Source organism: Abramis brama (assembly GCF_963993115.1).
Source record: "Abramis brama genome assembly, chromosome: 15".
Classification (NCBI taxonomy): domain Eukaryota; kingdom Metazoa; phylum Chordata; class Actinopteri; order Cypriniformes; family Leuciscidae; genus Abramis; species Abramis brama.
The window spans coordinates 33,969,169-33,992,837 of NC_139977.1; the positions used below are offsets into that span (position 1 = coordinate 33,969,169).

The 23,669-nt window shown below is 35.4% G+C and overlaps 2 protein-coding genes across 4 annotated transcripts in view; one reads left to right on the forward strand and one right to left on the reverse strand.

Moving 5' to 3' along the window:
- The window catches only part of LOC311097556 (vitelline membrane outer layer protein 1-like), a 64,690-nt gene extending 64,447 nt beyond the window's left edge, over window positions 1–243 (forward strand). Inside the window, exon 5 of the mRNA XM_084137339.1 lies at window positions 75–243. The gene's annotated coding sequence lies outside the window, so the exon portion shown is untranslated. The remainder of the gene's footprint in view (window positions 1–74) is intronic.
- Window positions 1–23,669, reverse strand: part of LOC311097554 (vitelline membrane outer layer protein 1-like) — a 202,617-nt gene that overhangs the window by 151,659 nt on the left and 27,289 nt on the right. For 2 of the 3 annotated variants that reach the window (XM_084137334.1, XM_084137335.1), the window contains exons 2-6: window positions 23,406–23,533; window positions 22,233–22,349; window positions 21,834–22,015; window positions 21,718–21,762; window positions 12,923–13,132 (exon numbers count right to left, since the gene is read on the reverse strand). In XM_084137334.1, the coding sequence (XP_083993460.1) occupies window positions 21,835–22,015; window positions 22,233–22,349; window positions 23,406–23,533 (426 nt within the window). In that variant the 3' untranslated portion in view covers window positions 12,923–13,132; window positions 21,718–21,762; window position 21,834. Of the gene's footprint in view, window positions 1–12,922; window positions 13,133–21,717; window positions 21,763–21,833; window positions 22,016–22,232; window positions 22,350–23,405; window positions 23,534–23,669 lie in introns of those variants that run through there. The other variant, XM_084137336.1, reaches the window with a different exon arrangement.

A 23,669-nucleotide genomic window follows, 5' to 3' on the forward strand; every position in this document is an offset into this window, starting at 1 on the left:
GATGTGATCACAATCAAAAACTCAGATCTTACTAATAGTGACTGCAGATCAACTAAATCGGATTTTTCTTTCAGGTTTAAGAGGATGACAACAAGAACAGCAAGAAGATCAAATATATTGTAAATATTGATCATCATACTATGATAAACTAACATAAACCATGTCATACAACAGTTTTGCGATGTAATTCTGTAAAGTCAGCCGGTCATTATCACAAAATAAAGCCTAATTGGACAATCAGGACATTTGCATCCCGCCTATTATTGGAGTTGAAATTATTTTATTCTTTCTTGTAGGTTAGTGATTCTTCTGAAGACTCCTGAACTTTGTTGAAGATTTTATTATTTAGAAAATAAGTAATTTAACTGTATTTTTGTACACTATTATCTCCTTTCTGTGTGTCTTTTGATTGACTTTGAATTGACTTTGGAAGCCTGAGAGCTGTGCTGTTGCAGCAGAGAATTCTATTTCAGTAATGTCACATGGTACAAAACTATTTCTCAAAATACCTATAGAATGTATTACCATCATGTATTACCATCATGTATTACCATCATGTATTACCATCTTTGGAGCAAGAAGAAGGTATATACATTAGAGCTGGACACTGCTCGGGAGCGTCTTTCTGCAGAAGGGCGTTCAGACTTTGCTTGTGAAATAAAGTCTAATCTTTCTGGCATCTGAGATCTTTGAGAAGTCATTTCCTCGATTGGCACCACAACATTTTTGGCGACCCCGGCAGGACCCCGTTAGGAGCTGGTGACGAATCGTGGCGGGCTGTGTTGGGACGAGCGGCACAAACTCTATTCTTGGCCAAGGTAAGCAGTTTTTGCTTAAAGTTTGTGTGGTTCGCCCAGACATTTGTCCGTTACGGTGAGGCACTTTAAAAAGCTTCTTTAAATTTAACGAACTAAAAAGAAAAGTTTTTTTTTTTGAAAAGAAAATCTCAGACTCCAGAAATGATTGCATGTAGTGTGATTTCTAAAAAGAAGGCCTTGAGGATATCAAATGATATGGTAAAAAGCGCAGGGGAGCTCCAAAAGTCTTTACCAGTACTTAAATAATTCTATGTGGATTGTTTGAGATACTGGTACTGCTGATTTAGCGCAAAGGTTTTGTCGTACGTACGCAAGGATTTGTATTTACTGATAACGATATCAGTGGTTTATCTGTGTTTACTTTGATAAGTATAGCATGTGCACAGATGGTTAGCTCACGGTTACCGTTTTGTTAAACAAGGTTTAACGAAAGCTGCTCGGGTGAAGCTGGAAAAAATAGAGGTTTTAAAAGTGTATAGGTTTAGAGTAACGGTTACCGCCTCGAATGCATGAGCGAGGGACTGCTCAGGTTACTCAAATTCTATGGAATAGTATAGTTTTTAAAGAAAGTATTATTGTATCAAAGGAGTGAATCTTATAGTGTATTGTTTTTCACTGTTTTGAGGAAGTTGACAGGGAGTAAAATATTTGTGTGTGAGTGGGCTCTGGATGCTTGTGGTTAAAAATAAGCTCTGTTTCGTGTGAACTGTGACCCCTCACTGACAGTCACTGGAGGTGGGGAAGAGAACTATTCACTTGAGCAGAGATAAGGAATGCGTGTATGAGTCCCGGGGATAAACATCAATAAGTCCCGGGAACATATATGAATGAATAAAATTGTCCCCATTCAATAATAAAGGACTTTAGTGAATGATGAATGTGAATGACTGTGAATGTGAGAAAAATTAATTGCGAAAACTAGCTTTGCAAAAATAGATTAATATAAAGTATATAAGATATCCAAATCAGTGGTGCTAAATAATTAGTTGTTCTGTTTAATAGACTATAATCTAAATAAAAAGTGGTTGTTATCAATGATTGGTAATATTTGAATAAGAATTAAAGAAATAGAGAAAAATTTGTATATTAGTAAACATTCAAATACAAGTTATAGGAAAAAGATAGAGGAAAATTAAAATAAATAGTATATTGAGTTCCCGTTGAAAGAAAAATTTGGAACTTGGAATTCAAAAACTGTTTAAGCCAACGTTAATTGCTCTTTTAAATAAACTGACTAGAGGAGAATAATGGCCTCTCCAGTGGAAATGCTGGGGTTAAAATACCCTTTGTGTAAGGAATTAATTGATAAAATGTCAATCAAATGGCAAAAGAGAACTCAGGATATGATGACAAAATGGCCAAAAGAAGGAACATTTGATGTAACATTATGCAAAGAAATGGAAACTTTGATAAAAAATCATAAGATAAAGAATAAAAGCCTAAAAAGAAAAAATAGAGAAGCTAAACGAGAAAAAGAACAGGCAGTGCTGGCATTGTTCAAACAAGAAGGAGAAGATTTATTGAAAAGTATAAAGCAGGCAAGGAAAATAATAAAAGAGACAGACAAAGAAACAAAGAAAAAAGAGGAAATCTTTGCCAAACCACCTTCAAAAGTAGTACCAGTATGTAAATTTCCAATACTTAAGGGAATAGTAGAAGTTTTAGGAGAAATGAAAATGGAAGGACAAGTGGAATTAGAAAATGAAAAACAAACAAAACAAGATGTAAGACAAAAAATGACTCAAAATAAAACATCTAAGCAAAGCTTGCCCTTAGATTGCTATAAACAGGCACGGACAGCATTAGAAAAAATAAAAACACAATATGAGGGAAAGCAAATAGAAAAGGAAGAGGAGGAAATTGATGCGGTAGCACAAATAATTGAGGATGAAATAGATAAAAGAATTAAAGAAACAGAACAATTAATAGACGATACTGATAAATTAGTCAAAAGCAGAAGTAGACTATTGGATAGTTTAAATGTAGGAAGTGAACAGGAGTTATCATTTGATGAGGAAAGGTGGTCACAGGGAAGAGAAAAAGGAAGGCTTAGAAAACAACTCCCAATTCTAATTAAGGGTACAGAGGGTCAATATGTGCCCTGGGCCTCACAGGACCTTGAGGGGTTGGTCACTCGCCTCCCAAACATTCATGAGGGGGCTGGAAAGTGGATCAGAGTTTTTGAAGAAGAAACAATGGGCCAATGGGATGGACAAGATATCCACCACAAGGGATACAAAGAGGAAAAGGCAAGCCTAATAATATCCCTCTAAACGTATGCTGGAGGTGTGGACAGCCTGGACATTATAAAGTCAACTGCCCCATCAATCCATGGCCTCAGTCACCGAGGAGTGGGAGGGGGTGGAGTTGGCAGCGCCCTTATCGGGGTCCGAGTCAAGGCCCAGTGAACCCTTGGGGAGGTCCAAATCAGGGATATTAGGGGTGCCCAGAGAATCCTAAAGGGGATAATCAGCTGCCAATTTTGACAACTAATGCTGATCAAGAACCAATGTTAAAAATTAAAATAGAAGGTAAAACTACACCCATGTTAGTCGATACAGGAGCAGTTTATACATGTGTAAATTCAAATTATGCCTCACATCTCCCCTTTTCTGGAAAATTTGCAAAGACAGTAGGATTCTCGGGACAAACGCAGCTAATTCCTATGACTGCTCCAGTTTGCCTACAAACTAAAAATAAAAGTGTGACACTACCTGTCCTTGTATCAAATCAGACTCCTGTTAATTTGTTAGGAAGAGATGCATTATGTAAATTAGGGCTACAAATTTGGTGTTCTCCAGAAGGAGTGTATATAGACCTGCAGGGAATAAAAACTCAAATGATGATCTCTGAACCAAAAGCAAATGTATACTGGATAGGACAAATAGAAAATGAAGTAAGACAAATAATTAATACATGGGGAAAGTTCATTGAAGCACAGATTTTTGAAGCACAGTTTCCAAAATCAGAATTTCATTGCTCTATGATATATGACCCCGAAAGAAAAATAGAAAAAGCATGGCAAGAGAAAACTAAACACCAAAAAACTAAATGTGAAAGACATTATAATTGGTAAACAGGGAGCAGCAATGAGTATAACAGAAAATGAATTTATAAAAAATTGGTTTAATGTACCAGATTCTGTACCACATGTGTCCTTGTATGCAGGAAAACATTGGGAGACAAAAGATTTAGGACCAATGACGAAAAAAGCAGAACAATGCCAGTGGGAGCCAACAATAAATCCATCAATTTTTCATTCTGTTGACAAGAATTTCATTAAAATTTTGTATACAACAAAATTAATGGGGTCTCCTCAGGAGATTGTCATTAATCAAAAAATACAAAAACAAATGATAACAACCAACAAATCAATAGAGACTATTGATAATGAACTATTTAAGGAAGCTGAGCAACAAGTACCAACTGAGTTATGGTCTCAACATGACACTGATGTGGGATTGGTAAAGTCAGCTAGCCCAATAACAATACAACTCAAGCCAGGTGTACGCCTGCCTCGTAAATGACAGTACCCTTTGAGGCCCGAAGCAGAAGCAGGCATGAAAGATACAATTGAAGGATTGGTAAAAGCAGGAGTGCTAATCGAAACAAATAGTTACTGTAATACTCCAATTTTACCTGTAATTAAAGCAAACAAATCAAAATGGCGTCTTGTTCATGATTTGCGAGCAATTAATGAAATAGCAGAAGATTGGCCAGCTGATGTTCCAAACCCACATACGCTGTTAACAAATGTACCTCCTGATGCAAAATACTTCACAGTAATTGATTTATGTAATGCCTTCTTTAGTATACCCGTGGATGAAAAAAGTAGATATTTATTTGCATTTTCATATTCCGATAAAAAATATACTTACACGAGAATGCCTCAGGGATATAAACACTCTCCACATATTTTTAATCAAGTTCTTAAAGCTGATTTGGAAGACCTTGTGATAGACAGCACTTTGCTGCAATATGTAGATGATTTAATGATATGTTCAACAACGCGAGAGCAGTGTCATAAAGATTCTATAAAGGTACTTACAAAATTAGCCCAAGGAGGTCACAAAGCATCTAAAACTAAGCTACAATATTGTCAGCCACAGGTTGAATATTTGGGTAGATTAATTTCATATGGAACAAAAGCGATAGCTCCAAATCATTTAGAAGGCATAAGTAAAGCACCATTGCCACAAACAGTAAAACAAATGATGACTTTTCTAGGAATGACTGGCTTCAGTGCAGATTGGATAGAAGATTATGCCATAAAAACAGCTCCATTGAGAGAAATCATGAAACAAGCAGGACTAAAAAATTTAAATAATCCATTGAAATGGAATACAGATGCTATGATAGCATTTGAATCTATAAAAAAGGAATTGCAAAGGGCACCTGTAATTGCTAATCCCGATTATTCTAGAAATTTTCATTTATCAAACAGGACTGATGGCTATGCCTCAGCTGTTCTGATGCAAGAGACTTGCAGTGGCAGAAAAAAACAGCCCATAGCTTATTATAGCACCAAGCTGGACAATGTATCTCAAGGCTACCCACCATGCTACCAACAAGGCCTTGCAGCAATGTACTATGCATATGAAAAGGCATCTACAATAACTATGGGGTACCCAGTAACTATTTATGTGCAACATAAGATTGTAGAATTAATCGAACAGGGAAAATTTGTGTTAACTCAAGCTCGTATTCTAGCATATTCATCACTGCTTACGTATCCAGATGTTTCCATTAAACGATGCGATACAGTGAATCCAGCAGAGTTAATTCCTTTGGACTATGAAGGAGAGCAACATGACTGTGTGGCCAATTCATTGGCATTCACCAGAATAAGACCAGATCTAGAATCTACGCCAATAACTGAAGTAGAAGTAATTTACTTTGTAGATGGTTCTAGTTTTAAAGATTACCTAGGAAATCATACAGGATATTCAGTGGTAAGAAAAGACAAAGATGAATTTGTACCAGTTATATCACAACACTGTGTACAGCCTTGCTCTGCTCAGTTAGCAGAATTAAAAGCTCTCACAACTGCGTGTCAATTAGCAAAGGGACTGACAGCAAATATTTGTACAGATTCAGCATATGCTCATGGTGTGTGTCATTTGTTTGGTGCAGTATGGAAACAGAGAGGTTTCAAAAAGAGTGATGGAACTCCCATCCAACATGCAGAACAAATAGGACAATTAATTTCTGCTATGATGCTACCAAAACGATTGGCAATCATTGGATGTCAAGTAGCAATATTAAATCCAGTAGTTCTTATAGAACCACAACCTCAATTGGAAGATATTGTTCGAATTCAACAAGAAGCAGGCCCTTATGAACACTCTATGTGGTGTCAGAGAGGGGCCAAAAAAGATGCAGAAGATATTTGGCGATCACATGAAGGACAGATTGTTGCACCAACTGCATTTTTAAATATTCTCATGGCAGAAGCGCATGGTTTTGACCATTGCGCGAGAGGGGAAGTAATTAGGAAGATTAAACAGCAGGGATATTGGTCTCCATATTTGTATGCAATGGTAGACAATTTTCTGTCCACATGTGAAATTTGTGCCAAAAACAATGTTAGGAAAGGAACAGCGACACCAATAGGCCACATACCAGTACCAGAAGGACCATTCAGACACTTGGTAATGGATTATGTGGACATGATAAAGCGAGTACAAGGCAAACGGTACATGCTTGTAATAATAGATAGATTTAGCAGATGGGTAGAGGCAGTACCATCAGCGGATGAGGGATCCGGAACAGTGATTAAATTTTTGACAAGAGAAGTAATCCCAAGATTTGGAATACCATCAGAAATAAGTTCCGATAATGGGTCAGCATTCATTCAAAAGACTGTAAAAAAAGTATTGCAGCAATTAAGAATAAAACAAAGATTAGGCTGCATTTATAGGCCTCAATCGCAAGGTATAGTTGAGAAAATTAACGGTACCCTCAAGACCAAACTCAATAAAATATGTGAAAGTAGTAAACTTAATTGGGTTGATGCTTTACCAATTGCACTAATGAGCTACCGCATGCAAACTAATAGAATTACTCATCTAACACCGCATGAGATGCTTACGAGTCGACCCATGCCTGTGCCGTATTGCAGAGGTCCTTACAAAGGACCGCCGTTGGAACAATTGGAACTGGAATTAAGATCCTATATGAAAAAACTGAGGCTACAAATGACTATTTTAGACCTTACTGCTCAGCTGAGTGTTTAGCTTTTTCAGGAAATTCTGAATTACATGAACGATTTAATAGACCACATTGGGGAACCTGGTGTCAATATTGGGATGTAAATTCAAATATTAAAATAGAAAAAGGAAAAGTAGAAATCCCAAAATGGTACAGTATAGACTACAGCCAAGAATATGAGTGCTTTAATAAATCTACAGGAATTCATAATTTAGGAGAATTTGATGGAAAGTGTGATACGATATGGAACCTAGACAGAACAAATGCTTGGCATTCAAATATACCTGTAAGAGCACCAGAACTCCAAGCGCTAGGAACAAGAAAAGGAAAAAAGATAAACCCAGAGCAAGAATGTAAAAACCAAACTATAGCATTACCATCAATAGAGCTATATGAAGATCAAACATTGGTAGTAGCAGATTTCTTTTGGGCTTGTGGGAAAGGACGGCTTCTAGCATCCTTGCCGCTAAAATGGAAAGGAATTTGTGCTAGGGTAAGATTAATTCAAGAAATTACTATTGCACAGTGGGAAACAGAAATTGTAAAGGAAGACAAGAACAGAAGTAAGAGAGCTTATCAACCAGATCCTAATGTAAGTTTAGATTCAATAGGGCAACCTAGAGGTATCCCTAATGAATTTAAAGCTAGAGATGAAGTTAAATCAGGGTTTGAATCAATATTTATATGAATCACGCAAAACAAAAATGTTGAATGGATCAATTATATTTACTATAATCAGCAGAGATTTATTAATTACACTGACGATGCATTATCTGCATTAGGAGAACAGTTACATGAAACAAGTAAAATGACATGGCAAAATAGACAAGCCCTTAATTGGTTATTGGCAGACAAAGGAGGTGTATGCATTATGTTTGGAGATCAGTGCTGTACCTTTATACCAAATAATACCGCTCCAGAAGGAAAATTTACTGAAGCTATGCTTAAAATAAAAGGATTAAGGGCAGAAGTTAAAGCAAATGCAGGAAGAGATAGCCAAATGTGGGACTGGTTTGATTTAAACTTTGGTGCAATAGGAGCATGGTTTGCAAAATTAGGAATGTTCTTAGGAGTTGCAATATGTTGCAACCCAGGGTTGATATTAATAGGAGGATTATTATTCTGTTGTGTACTTCCAATATTACGATCGCTTGTAGTTAAAACCACGGTTAAGCAAATGGATGTGCTAAAGTGTCAGGATTGCCCTGAAAAAACAAATTGGATTTTGCAAGCATTGGACAATGATTCAAGTACCTCAAATGAGGACGAAGAAGATGATTGATGAGCCAGACCCTGGGTGTATGTGCTAGCCTAACCTCTGGCCCAAAAAGGGTGACCCTCTACGATGCGCAAAGTGTCTGGGTCGAAGAGAAAGTCTACACCTCAAGAAAAAACTTTGGATAGTATAATGCATGGTTTGATGTTTGATGTGTTCTACATAACTGTGACAACCACAGGCAAGGCTAAACAAAATACACGCTCACGCTTATAACAATATTTGATTTTGATTAGGGAGGATTCGAGTCTTTTACTTTCTCCATTGAAAGAAAAAGAAAGAGAAACAACTGAAAGAAAGAAAATGTATGGAGAAAGATGTTTGGCTCGATTGCTCCTCGGAGTGTGGTGGCATAATTTCAGTCATTGGAAATAAGAATGGGTGACTTAATTTAGTCACCAAGGTAGTATAACTGAGGGGACTGGATTTTGAAACTACACTCTGGAAAAGGGAAATGAAAGTGGGGCTTAAGTAAGCCCCAGAGAGGGGAATGTTGAAGATTTTATTATTTAGAAAATAAGTAATTTAACTGTATTTTTGTACACTATTATCTCCTTTCTGTGTGTCTTTTGATTGACTTTGAATTGACTTTGGAAGCCTGAGAGCTGTGCTGTTGCAGCAGAGAATTCTATTTCAGTAATGTCACATGGTACAAAACTATTTCTCAAAATACCTATAGAATGTATTACCATCATGTATTACCATCTTTGGAGCAAGAAGAAGGTATATACATTAGAGCTGGACACTGCTCGGGAGCGTCTTTCTGCAGAAGGGCGTTCAGACTTTGCTTGTGAAATAAAGTCTAATCTTTCTGGCATCTGAGATCTTTGAGAAGTCATTTCCTCGATTGGCACCACAACAACTTCTGCTGTCAGTCAAACGGTTGCCAAATATCAGCATTAAAGACTTTCTAAACAGAACCTTGTAGTTTCGCATTGTTTTGCACAACACTTTACATCAGATCGTTCATTACATTAGTGCATGTGAAAGATGGTCTAAAGCCACTTATATTGCATTCAAAGTAATTGTCTTATCCGTTCATGCATTTCCTGAGAATGATCAACATACTCTACAAGAAACACTACATTAAATAAAAGTGTAATATTGTCAACCTTGTTACCCTAAATGATACTTCAGCAAATATCACAAACGGTGCTAGAAGCAAGAAGCAGTTATGAATCAGAAATCAAAGATTGTTATTTTCCTACACACCCAGACGCTTCATGAATCATATTTGCTTAAATGTGTGATTTCTGCTTCACAGTATCTAAAACCTCATGAAAGAGAAAAAGTGTAAATAAAATATCATATATAAAATATTTGATAAAATATCAAAGCTGTTTGAAAGCGCAAATGCTTTTACTGGCAATTCGACCTGATCAGTGTTTGTCTAAAGTGTGTTTACGTTCAGGTCATTGACTTGTACAATCATTTAGTTTTGTCTTGATCAATGGCTGGAACACTAATAGGATAAACACTGATTCTTTTGCTTACTGAGTATGTTCTGTGTATATTTATTTCTTCCTAACCCTATGACTTTAGAAATCTGGTTATAGGCAAGGATGAAAATAAATGTATCATGTATGACTCCTCAATTCTCTTTATGTTCTTCGGAGACTATATGACTAAAAAGTCATACGGGTTTGGAACAACATGAGAGTGAGTAAAGGATGATAGAATGATAATTTCCTTTAACAATGGCTTCTTTGCAATTGCTGTTATTTAGTTATTGAATGTATTCAAGTAGCTGACTAAGCTACTGAAAGAGATGCTTCCAAAGGTCATAGATCCTCTTCTTAATATCATTAATTCGTCTTTGTCATTAGAATACGTACCAAAAACTTTTAAGCTGGCTACAATTAAACCGCTTGTTACAGGCCAATCTCGAATCTACCTTTTATCTAAGAAAGGTACTAAAAAAACTAAACGGATTTAGACCGTACCATAGTACTGAAACAGCTCTCATTAGAGTCGCAAATGATTTGCTCTTATCATCCGATCGTGGTTGTATCTCACTATTAGTGTTACTCGATCTCAGTGCTGCATTTGACACTATCGACATATATATTATTATTATTATTGTTTATTTTTTTACATAAACAATTGATAGTATACAATAGAATTTAACACGTTTGTATGTCTATAGTGTCTCACATACACACACATATATATATATATATATATATATATATTGTTAAGTGAACATGCAATTAATTATTTTATAATGCCTCATATATATATAGGCTTATATATGATATAACCACAATTGTAACTTAAGAGAGAGTTAATTGTAAGAGAGAGTGTTTATTAAGAAAAACATTGCAATTCGTTTTTGTAAAGGTTTTATTGTGATTCAGGTTTATTAAGAAAAAACACTGCAACTTGTATTGCGAAAGTTTTTTATTATGATAATGCATGAAAGAAATGACTATACTATATTCGATGTTTAAGCATTTAATCAAATGAAAGAATAAACTACAGTAGGTAGTAATAACACATAGTAGAAAGCATGTATCTTAGCAAAGTAGAAGATGGCAGAAGTAGAAGTAGAGAAAGGCAGAGGGTCCAGAGCCAGCAAGCAAAGGAGAACAAAGGAAAGAGCTTTATATATGGAGTTTAGAAGGGGGTTTCCAGAACTGAGGACAGTTCAAGACTTCGGATTGGACTGATTGTCTGTAAAGGACTGAATCTGTGTGGAGGGCGTGTGGACTATAAAAAGTATTGTAAGGAATGTCAAAGTCAGACGCTGGTTCACCAAGGACGGCCTCTCCGGTGTTAGATGTCTTGCCATTGCGCCTCATGAAGATGAAAGCTTGCAAATTATTTGGTTTTGATTTACTTTTATTTTTATTTGATATATTAGTACCATTTATGTAAACTAATTAACCTGTATTTAATAAAAAAATATATATAATTGAAATTAAGAAGCTCGCCTGCCATAAGTCTCTGTTTTACAAAAGATTGAGCTGAACTGACCACGGAGAAGTCTTCTGTGATCTAAATATTGTAAGTATGGAAATTCAAATGCTTACTATTTTAGGACAGATTTGACTTAATTTACATAACCTGAGAATAATTAAAAAAAAGTTACAGGCACAAGCATGATCTGTGTTGTTCATCTGTAATTGCATGCTGACACAGAAACATAACATGCAACTAGGGTCCGTGAAGTCCTTACGAGTAATTGTCTTTTCTGGTTGAAAACTGTTATTTCCTTGTGCTGGACGTGAGTCATTTGTTGGTTGACACACTTGATACTAACAGGTTTCCAAACCGTGAAGAGTTATCTTCAGTCATATGGTGGAAAGATCAACAATGTCTTGTTTTAGTTTGTTCAAGTTCTCTGATGGATGACTGAAGTTCCCGTAGGTCTCTGCGTTGTGTATTTTTTTCTTTTTCTTTTGTGATAGTTCGTTCAGCAGTTGTCGTCTTGAGGTTGTGGCTTCATATGCAGGTGTGACGGTCGTTGTATATGGGTCTCGGGACAAGTGTTTATCTGCACAGAGTAAGAAAGAAAACAAGAGACGACAGAGCAGTACTTGTTCAAACACTAGGGTTGTAGCAGTATTTGTTTAAACACTAGGGTTGTAGCGTTTTCAGAGTCTGCTTTTGTTGTTTCATTCTTTCCCTATTTCTTAATTTATTTGACACCTATGGACCAGTGAGGTGGGGATAAGAGGGGGATGAGGAAATCTTCACCACAAGGTTTTGCCCCCGATGCCTGTTGCACTTCGGTTCTTCCCTGGGCTCCGCACTGGTCTGTGTGTCCTATTCTGTCCCTGTTGTGTGCACACTGTAGAGTGTGTGAGAAAATTGGCACATTTCCATTCTCCAGTGAAACATCAGTCCTAGTAGGCATCATAACAGAGGATGGTGTCTGATTGTAATGTTTCTGTGGTATAACATTTAAGGCTGTGAGTCTTACTTAATGTCTCCCAAAGAAAGGCTGAGACAGTCACTTTCCTTTTGTTCTATTAAACAAAAATAAGTCTTTCATCTTTGTTGTGAGTTACTGGGGAAATTAAGCACTCACAGCCTAAATGGTTAACAGCGTATCAAGTTGCCCCACGAGTTTAACGAGGAGGGGAGGGGCTGCTTCAGAATATCAAGCAGGCTTAGCAGAAGCTGAGTAACCTTGTTAACTTCTTTAAAGTTCTTTTGTTTTTCCTACATTCTTTTCCAAAATGTCCGGTAGAAGGTGTCTATATTTAAGACCAAAACAAGGGGTTAAATTAAGCACCACAAAACATGGCGCCCAACATGACAGGGGCAGATTGATTATCGATCCCTGGCCAAGATCAGTGATCAATTGCTCAAAAAACTAAGATAGTCGTGTAATATACACGAGAGTGTAGAGCTAAATAGGAAAGAAAAAGAAATCCTAAAAGACTCGATTAGACTAAGAATAACTCTAAAAAATGAATTATTTAAACGACCTAGAAAGGGTTGAGTGAGCGATTGAGAATAATAAACCCTAAAAGCAAGAAAGAGCTGTGGAGGTTTATTTAGCCGATAAAGATGTGAGATAAATCTTATACGGCAGGTCTCAGAGAGGCAAGGAAAGCCAAAGAGACAGGGTTTCTGTGAATGTCATGGTTACAAAAGACGGAAGCAAATATGCAAGTAAAACTCTGTTTATTGATAATAGAATAATGTCCGGTGATGAAGCTGGGCAGACTGGTGACACAGGGACTAGATGGTCAGCGATGGTGTCTGTGAAGTGAAGTGATGCAGACGTGACGATCCAAGTGAAGACGAAATCCAGGTGAACAGAGAACAGGAACGCCGACAGGAACAGGATCACACACGGGAGACATCAAACAACGATCTGACAATGAGAGGAGAGTGCGGTGAGGTTTTAAAGGTGCGTGAATTAGCTGCAGCTGCAGTGATGAATGAGATCAGCTGGAGCGCTGATCAGTCGGGATGAGCGGTAACACCCACTCACACACACCCATACACGCATAACAACAGAAACACGAGACAAGAAGGAAACAATGAATTTATGAACCGTGACAGTGAAGGGGAGGGAAGCCTCCTTAATACAGAGCCAGACTCTTCATTCAAGTTAATACGAGTGATCCTTGTGTACTTGTAGTGAAATATTAAGACAGCCCAGAGGGGTTGGATAGAAAAAGCTTGATAAAAATAATAATTCTAAAGGAGAGTTATTAAAACAATCCAATAGAAGGGTTGTATAAATAGTAGTGTAACAATCTCATATAATGTGATGTATATAGGATAAAAGAATATCCAATATACTAATATAATTCAAATAATAATTATTTAAGCTCAAAAACGGGCTAGTGCATGCACGCACTACTATAAAATCTCTATGACGGAGTGTGTAATAATAGGCCTAAACATAGAGACTCTATAAATTGAATGGAGAAAATAATTCAAATAAGAATTATAGTGACAAACTTAAGGAAGTTTGAATAAGTGTCGTAGAGATAGACTAAATCTAAATAGGAGAAAGGTTTAGTGTGAGCTGTATAAACCATCTAACAAAGTGCACGTTGTTGGATGGAGAGGACAGCAAAAAACCCATAATAGAGTATATACTTTTGGTGATAAAAAAGAGTACTTGAATGGGAAGAAAAAGCGATGAGAGCGAATAAATCAGCAATAGAAATAGATAATGATTTGTTTGTGCTTTGGCTTCCATCCAGAGACCAACTGAGTGAAGGAAAATTTAATGAGACAGAGGTAGCCACCTCAGTAATACGGTGGGCACAAATAATAAAAAGTGAAAGAAATAGAAGTAGAAGTTTGTGATGGGTTGTTACAGAATACCAGAGGAGGAATGATAGCCCTGAATGGTAATAAAGAGAACGGGGCTGCATAAGTGATTCAGAATATGTTAGGAGCACAAGCCCTGAAAGAAATTAAAAAGGAAAAGGGAGATTGAAAGTGAAATCCCGGGGGACAGTAAGAATAGTTCTAGTGCACCCCACTGGAAACTGTGCAGCAAAGCTGTGATGGCAGATTGTAGAATGAGAATATGTACTACTAAATGCTCTGGGTCAAAAGCTTAATTAATAATGTAGTCATCAATTCAGAATGAAATTAATAGAAAAGTTATAATAATGGAGTTAACCTTAATGGGGATAGGACAGTTTGAACATTCAGTAAAAGCTGTGTTGAACGAAATAATAACAGGAATAATAGAGAATTCATAAGAGGAATCTTTTATAATAAACCTGTTGAATAATAGAAATAGAGAGGAGTTTAAACAAACGTAAAATAAAATGAAAGTAACAACAATGACTGCCGTAACAGTTGTTGGAAAGTTTTCTTTCATCGACGCAAGACCAGTAGACGTTGGGATCACGTTCAAAAAAGTTATTCTTTATTGAGGACTTCGCGTTGACGTGGCTGCAGGAATCCAACATTATCTGACTAAGGGAACTTTACATGGTATCTTATAGGCAATTCAGTGGGCTGTCCTTAAAGGTGCTGAACTTACACACAGCCTTAGAGATGACTACTGAATCTAATCATCTAAAGACAATAGAGGCAATTACCCCCAACTGAGATAATGGTACCCCCAAATTGTATAAACAACACATGGTCACGAGAACTAAGACTAGGTAAACATTCACTCATAGTTCAACTCTTAGTAGAAAGATCAAAGACTTCCCCAAATGGTATAAACAACACATTGTCACGAGAACTAAGACTATGTAACATTCACACACAGTTCAACTCTTAGTTTTCTTATGTGATGTTATGTAAGGGAGTAGGATCAACAGATCTAAAACATATTTAAAATAGATTCTTAAAATCTGTAACCCTTCACAGTAGTCTCTAAGTTATAGAGAGACAGACAGAGGTCTAGGGAGTTTGAAAACAGCTCAGACGGAGAGCAGGAAAATGATGAGTTATATTCATCAATAATAAATACAGAAAGTGAAAATAGTGAAACAAAGTTAGGGATATGAAAAAGACTATGGAAAAAAAAAATAGATAAATTGCAGTTGAAAAGAATGACTAGAGAATTCAAAACTAGAAGTTAAAGGAAATACACATAGGAATCCTAGCAATGAAAAGAGCGCTGATAAGAAACTGGGAAAAGGAGATAGTTCCTGACATAGACTTGACATAGAACAGACGATCGCCTCTGGCTTAAAAAATAGCTAAAGAAAAGAGGGATGTTTAAAGTCAGGAAAACTGAATAAAATGAAACAATTATATGTTAAGTAGGTTATGAATTTAAGAGAAGAATAATGAGAGAAATATAAAAAATTATAAAACCATTAAACACTAGAAGTAAAGAGACTAAAAAGAATGCTGGAAACAAGAAAAAAGTCAGCAAGCAATAAAGCTCTTAAGCTCTGAGAACTAGGAGAGTGTAGAAGCAAAGCAGAGAAAGGACGATAGAAGGGGACCTTTGACTTCTGTTAGGAGAGGAATCCAGTCGGACAACTGGAGTTTAGAAACCCAAAGAAAAGTGAAGAAGAGAAAGTATTGGAGCTGTAACAGATGTGGCCAGAAAACAGATAGGATCCAAATGGTTAAGAGAAGACAACAGTGCGTATAGAGATTGTATAGTTAAAACATCTAAAAATGTGAATTTGAGTTGAGAAGTTATAACATTGATTAATTTGGTATAGCTATAAAAAACTAAAAGCTATTGACGATGTGAGAAGTTTAGCAGGGACAAAGGAGAAATATTTGCAATGAAAGGAGATGTTAGTTAATGCATCTAAAGACCAAATTCCACGATTAAGTGTATGGAAAAATATAGCTGAGTATGACTTAAGGTCTCAGCATTTGAGAATAGTGATAAAAACAGAATAAATTAATATAGAAACAAAAATTGATCCTTTGATAGTACAAAGTGTCAAGATGGATGAAGAAAGGACAAAAATACTTGTTTTCAAGCAAAACAGAGAGATGGAAATGAGTTTAGTATACTTAAAACACTTAGTATATTTTAATTCCCTGTTGTCACTGTAAAGACGCTTTGGAACAATCTACATTGTTAAAAGCACTAAATTATCTAAATTGACAGAGTGTGTTAAAGATATAAAATACTGGATGACGTGTAATTTTCTGCTATTAAATTCAGATAAAACAGAGGTATTACTTATTGGTAAAAAAAACTGCCCACAAAACCTCTTACAATACAACTTTAATTTAGAAGGATGTCCTGTTACTTTATCCACTACAGTAAAAGACCTGGGTGTTATACTAGAGCGCAACTTGTCTTTCGAAAATCATATTGCATATGTTACAAGAACAGCCTTTTTCCACCTTAGAAACATTGCTAAGCTACGTAACATGCTATCAGTTTCTGATGCAGAAAAGTTAGTTCATGCATTCATGACCTCGAGACTAGATTACTGTAATGCTTTATTAGCTGGTTGTCCTGCATCCTCAATAAACAAGCTACAGTTAGTCCAAAATGCAGCCGCTAGAGTTCTTACTAGGTCAAGGAAATATGATCATATAACAACAAATTTTATAATCTCTACACTGGTTACCTATTAAGTTCCGTATCAATTACAAAGTATTACTAATGACCTATAAAGCCCTAAGTTAACCGTTGCCGTTACCTTTTGATTAAGTTAACCGAATTTATACCCAAATGCGTCGATGTAATCATTATGAGCGCTGGATACTGATGTAATGTGTTTTCAATCCATACCAACAGCCTGAGGGCGCCCTATGCACAGTATTAGTCCATATATGGAACACATGAAGAAGAGCCATAATCATGTGACATTCCAGGACGACAGTGATACACAGCTAACAGAGAGATCGCTGTAATGGATGTAACATGCTAAAGATGTTTTGAAGACAATAAACATGATTGCAATGATATTTGAGTTACCTGTGTTCTTCGAGCCATGTCAGGTATTTTCATAATAATAGATTATATTTATAATGTAATGCTAATTGATATAGACTTTTTCATCGTGCAGAATACTATAAAATAATATATGTTCTGTCTGATTTTTTTATCTGAAGCCAAATTAGATCACAGAAGATTATTTAAAACACTCGACTTGCGTTATAAAGTAAGTTTGGAGCACAAACATGGTTTTAATCTCATATATTGTCGTGTATTGATGGTGTGCTAAGCTAACATGCTAGCTAGCTCTGGGTGCACCTGCCACCAGCAGCTATTATTTTATGATTTTTTCTAAATAGGAATGCTTACTGAAATGTTTCTTTATTCAAGAAGGGCATTTGATACAGTTTCAAATGTAAGTGAGAACTTTGATAAAAGAAATTAGAGTTTGAAACCCTATGAATAGCCTGTGAATAGCCAGTCCTTAGTAACTATAATGCAGACAAAAGAAATGCATATTTAGAGCCATAACCAGGCTGGAGAGGTGTGAATGTGTGCAGGAGAGACTGAGACTGAATGGGGCTCGTTTGCACCACAAAACAATAGAGACAAAAGACTGAATATGCTTAGATGATGACTAAACATCAGTAGCATTTTAGAGTCTAATCAAAATAAAGTCATATCATGACATGATCTTGAAAAACATTTAACTAAATACAGAGTTTTAGACTTATCATCTTCAGATTTTAAATATAACATGGTCACACATATGGCTTTAGCTGCAGTGCATTTCTAGATTGCTACAGTGCCAACTTCAATTTTATTTTCATGAAGATGTTTCATAAAAATAAATTTCTAATAACTTTACAAAACTTTGAAGCTATTTATAACAATTTTTTTCATTATGACAATAATTAATTCTACATTTACAATAAACTGTCAGGTGTCAGCTTTCAAATGAGATCATACTTGTGTATTTAGTGCAAAGGGTTAATGAACTGTATCTGTTTCAGTTTGGGTATGTCATTTCTGGGGATTTTTCAAAAGTGGGGTTGCAGCTTTAGGTTAACGGAACTTCTAATGCCCTACAATCCATCGCGCTCTTTAAGATCAATAAATTTGAGGCTTCTGGTCATTCCTAGGATATCTAAGTCCACTAAACTCTGGAATGGCCTTCCTGATATTGTTCGAGGCTCAGACTCGCTGTCCCAGTTTAAAACTAGATTAAAGACGCATCTCTTTAGCCAAGCATTCACATAATACTACCTTTTATACTACAGTTGAATCAGATTGAATGCATTAATATTATGAACAGCAGCTACGCTAATTATTTCCCATCTGCTTTTCTGTTGTTATCCCGGGACGCTAGTCCCAAGGTAAATACAGATCGTCAGCTCCAGTTTGTATCCAGCCTCCCATGGAAACTACAGATGCCCCAACACCCGTGAAGAGACGACTCGACGCCTGTGAAGAGACGACTCAACGCTGGCGATATGTTATAATTAATACATGATTAACTAACTGTATTTTTCTATGTACATTTCTGAAATGCACTTTCTGTAAAGCTGCTTTGAAACAATATGTATTGTGAAAAGCGCTATACAAATAAATTTGAATTGAATTGAATTAAATGAATGAAGGTAACTTGACTTGACTGAAAACAGAAGAATAGAATATAAAGGCCTGACAGAACATAATGCAGGAATTTGTAAGGATGAAAATAAAAATAGTATACAAAAGACAAGTTATATTTAATATGATAAATGGAAAAAAATGATCCCAGAGAAAAAAAAAAAAGTCAGATAATGAGTAAAATAGAAAACTCGAAAATAAAAAGATGTAAGCAGAATAAAAACATAATTGAAAAAAAAAAAATAAAGCTTGATGAATAAAAAGAGCCAGGATACATTGAAAAATGCTTAGCCTATTAAAAAGAAACATTTGTGATCAAAAGGTATAATTAAATTGAATTTTAAAGATATGGTATTAAAGGTTAGATTAAAGAGAACATAATCTAATCATTAAAAAAGATGGAAACTCCTTTGTTAATGGAAAAAATAAATTTATTTTAAATGAAGTTGCTCAGGTATCCTCAACAACAGAGCCAATGCAATTTACAGAGAATATTTTTATTAAGAAAAAAAATAAAATAAATGAATGAGTAGGAGAGAAGAATTCGGCATTTAAATGATGGAGAGTGCAGACAATTTGCATGAAGGAAGAGACTTAAAGAAAGTCTTGAGATTAAAAGTAAATATTGAACAAGAATATAAATGAAAATGGAATGAATTGATAATATTAAGAATTAAAAGAGAAATTACTATGGGCTTTACTAGAAATTCCCTATTTAAGAAAATATAAAAGTGATTGTGGAATAAAGTCTATTAGTAATTAGTGAAGCATATACTCATAAAAAACTGAGTAAGATACATAAATCAAAAATATAATATCCGATTAATATGATGGATAAAGAAAAAATAAATAAGGCAATACAAGAGTTATTAGAGCAAGGAGTTAAGGAAATTACTTATGCAATAACAAAAAGTCCTGTACAATAAACACCAAAATTAGATGAGACTTTTACAAGTAACAAATTATAAAGCACTAATTAGAGTAATAAAGTCAAATAGGCATTATGGTATTAATGCTAGTAATACGACTGAGCAATCGAGGAATGGTAAATGTCTCTTAAAATTGGATTTGGCTAATGATTTTTGATCAATTCCATTAACAGAGATTAGTCAAGAAAATACTTAATTTACTAAAAATAACCGACATTAAGTATATCAGAGATTACCAAAGGGATAGATTAATTCCTCAGCAGCATTTCCATTAAAGATACCTGTGGAAGTTTATATTAATTAAATATTAGTTATAAAGAAGGAAAAAGAGCATATTGAAACCGTAAAAAAAAAAAAAAAAAAGACTTTAAGTTAATGGGCTTACCAGTGCTGGATTAAAATTAAATAAATAAATAAAAATAATATATATATATATATATATATATATATATATATATATATGTGAGTTAATAATAAGTAAATAAACAAAGTGCAGTAATGGCAGATATGTTTAATTTAGGATCTTAGGTCTCTGTAAGAAACAAAGGAATTAAGAAAATGATGAAAGAGCGGATAACAGGTCTAAGAATCCCAGAGAACATTAGAAAGGTACAAAAAGAGGTAAAGGGGCTTATGAATTATATGAGAGATATAATTCCTGAATTCAGTCAGAAAGCTAGACTAATGCATGCTACAATAAAAGGCAATGAATTGAGTTGAAATGAATAGGCGAAAAACAAAACAAACAAAAAAAAAACATTTTAAGCTCTTAGGAAGAAGAGATGAGGAGAAGGCCCTTGAGGTTGAGCTGTAAATATAGATTTAATTGGTTATCAATTAATAATAAGGAATAAGAAGAGCAAAATACCAATATGTATAAAGTGTTAAGCTGGGAAAAACCAGAAAAGCAATTTCTTTCTGTAGAGAAGAAACTGCATCTATGAGTAAAAGATATGCAGAACTACCAGGTATTGCAAGAAAATAAAATAAATAAATAAAGGAATAGAATAAAATAGAATAGAACTAGAATAGACTAAATAATACCAATAAAACAATAAAGGGGCATTAAGTTAAAGATAAGTATAAAATGCAAAAACCCAAAATTATTTAAGCAAGTATAGGATAATACACTCGTATATCCAAATGTGAGGATATTAAATAAAGAGCGTAAAATGTGACAGAAGAAATATAAATGTATTTAGAGGTACGATATACAGATAGATAAAAAACTCTTGAAGAGTATAATGCTTACTGGACGTATATAAAACATAAAAAGGATAAAGAAATAAGAGACAGGGGCTTAGTCCTGAGTACTATTCAATATGTAAAAGTTATAGCTGTATTAAAAGCACTAGAAAGACTAAAATAAATAAATGCTACACAAGTTATTATTATAACGGATAGCAAAAAGGTTAAGACAAGTATAAATGAAACGTAGACATTTGGAGATAGAACAGGTTTGTTAAATTTGATAGAAAACCTGTTGAACATAGTGACTTATGGAAGAAACTTATTATCTATTAGGAATTTGGACCTAACAGTGATTCATCAGTATTGACATTCAAAGTAAAACACAGAGATAGCTTTAAGAAACAAAGGAGTAGATAAATTAGCAAGAATAAAGAGAGGAATTAAAATGAAAGAAAATGAGACAGTTGTATTAAGAAAATACACAATAATAGGAAATATTTTGTAGACCTAAAAATGATAATATAGATAATTATATTAACAGGGGAAGACAAAAAATTTTAAGAAGTGATTATGTTAGAATCACACCAGAAATAGTCAATTAAGGGTGTTGATTGAAAATAGCTGGATCTTAAATCCTAGGTAAAAATGGGAAAATAAATATAAATTAGTAGCAGTAGAAGTCATTGAGCAAACACCGTAAAAGACATTATTGTAAATACCTTTGTAAAAGCAATAGAGGAGTTACTGACAGTTTAGACCCGAGAATATATCATTCCCCTGCTCGTTCTGCGTCTGGGTCTCCCCTATCTGAATCCTGACAGGTTCATGTTAGTTTATCACAGTATGATGATCAATAATTACCATCCATTCGATCTTCTTGCTGTTCTTGTTTTCATCCTCTTAAACCTGAAAGAATAAACAGATTTAGTTGATCTGCAGTGTGTGTCAGTCTGAGTTTTTGATTGTGATCACATCACCTTAATCACAGCAGAACATGCGCACGTCATTGAGAGCGGTGTCGTCTCCGCTTCCCTGTGACTCCTCTACCAGTGTCTTGATGCCGCAGATTCCTGTTCCTTTACATTTTTGACTCCAGTTTCCCCAATCGCCCCAGTCTGTGCCGTCACCCTCCAGCAAAAAAACATCACTGCAGGTGAACCTGGAGAAAAATCGAATGTGACAATATTATGATAAAATATGTTATTAATGTGTGCTGTTGGATTGAATGTCAGTCACATGATCACCTGCAGCTGACGGCCTAATATGAACAGCAGCACGACTGCGAGTGTGATATTAATTGAACTGCTTGATGAGGGAAAACGGAGTCCTTTAATAGCAAAACAAAACCAGGATGACTTATAGCATCACACACTCGCCTGATGTTGTTTGCGGCCGTATCATCAAATGCAAATCCTTGGGAAGATTCGACTCTCAGCTGGAAAGCTTTCAAGAATCCAGAAGGACACCATTTGATATCTGTCCACTCACCCCAGCTAAAGAAGACACAAAAAGGTTTCCTGATCAAATCAATTATTATTTTCAAGAAAATCCTCAATTCACATACAGGTGCTGGTCATATAATTAGAATATCATCAAAAAGTTGATTTATTTCAGTAATTCCGTTAAAAAAGTGAAACTTGTATATTATATAGACTCATTACATGCAAAGTGAGATATCTCAAGCCTTTATTTGTTATAATTTTGATGATTATGGCTTACAGCTTGTGAAAACCACAAAATCAAAATCTCAGAAAATTAGAATATTACATGAAATCACACAGTAATTACACAGTAATCCCATGGTCATTGAACCAGGTTTTGGTTCTTTTGGCAGTGTGGGCAGGTGCAGATCCTGCTGGAAAATGAAGGAAGCATGAAGTGCTCTGAAAATGTCCTGGTAGACGGCTGCGTTGACTCTGGATTTAATAAAGCACAGTGGACCAAAGTCCTCTTTTCTGATGAGAGCAAATTTTGCATCTCATTTGGAAACCAAGGTCCCAGAGTCTGGAGGAAGAATGGAGAGGCACACAATCCAAGATGCTTGAAGTCCAGTGTGAAGTTTCCACAGTCTGTGTTGGTTTGGGGAGCCGTGTCATCGGCTGGTGTTGGTCCACTGTGCTGTCCACTCAACGCAGCCGTCTACCAGGACATTTCCAGAGCACTTCATGCTTCCTTCAGCAGACAAGCTTTATGGAGATGCTTCCTTCATTCTCCAGCAGGATCTGCACCGGCCCACACTGCCAAAAGAACCAAAACCTGGTTCAATGACCATGGGATTACTGTGTGATTTCATGTAATATTCTAATTTTCTGAGATTTTGATTTTGTGGTTTTCACAAGCTGTAAGCTATAATCATCAAAATTATAACAAATAAAGGCTTGAGATATCTCACTTTGCATGTAATGAGTCTATATAATATACAAGTTTCACTTTTTTAATGGAATTACTGAAATAAATCAACTTTTTGATGATATTCTAATTATATGAGCAGCACCTGTATCTAGCTGAAACACTTAATGTAAGAATTCGTAATAATCTGAGTCCATTACTGTCCTACGTCGGACTCAATAGAGGCGTAGCGCTTATGTGAGCCTGATGATCCTTTGGACCGATCGACACAGTGAAGACGAATCCCATTGAGCGCTGTATCATCACCAGCACCAACTGGTCTTTCCACCTTAAAACAACAACATTGAGACAATCTTCCATTTAAAAAAGAGAGTTAACTCTAACCCAGCCCATAGTAACATTTATCTTCATGCTCTTTAGTATTACACAGACACTTTAAAAATCTTAAGCAGGTGCAGTTCCCT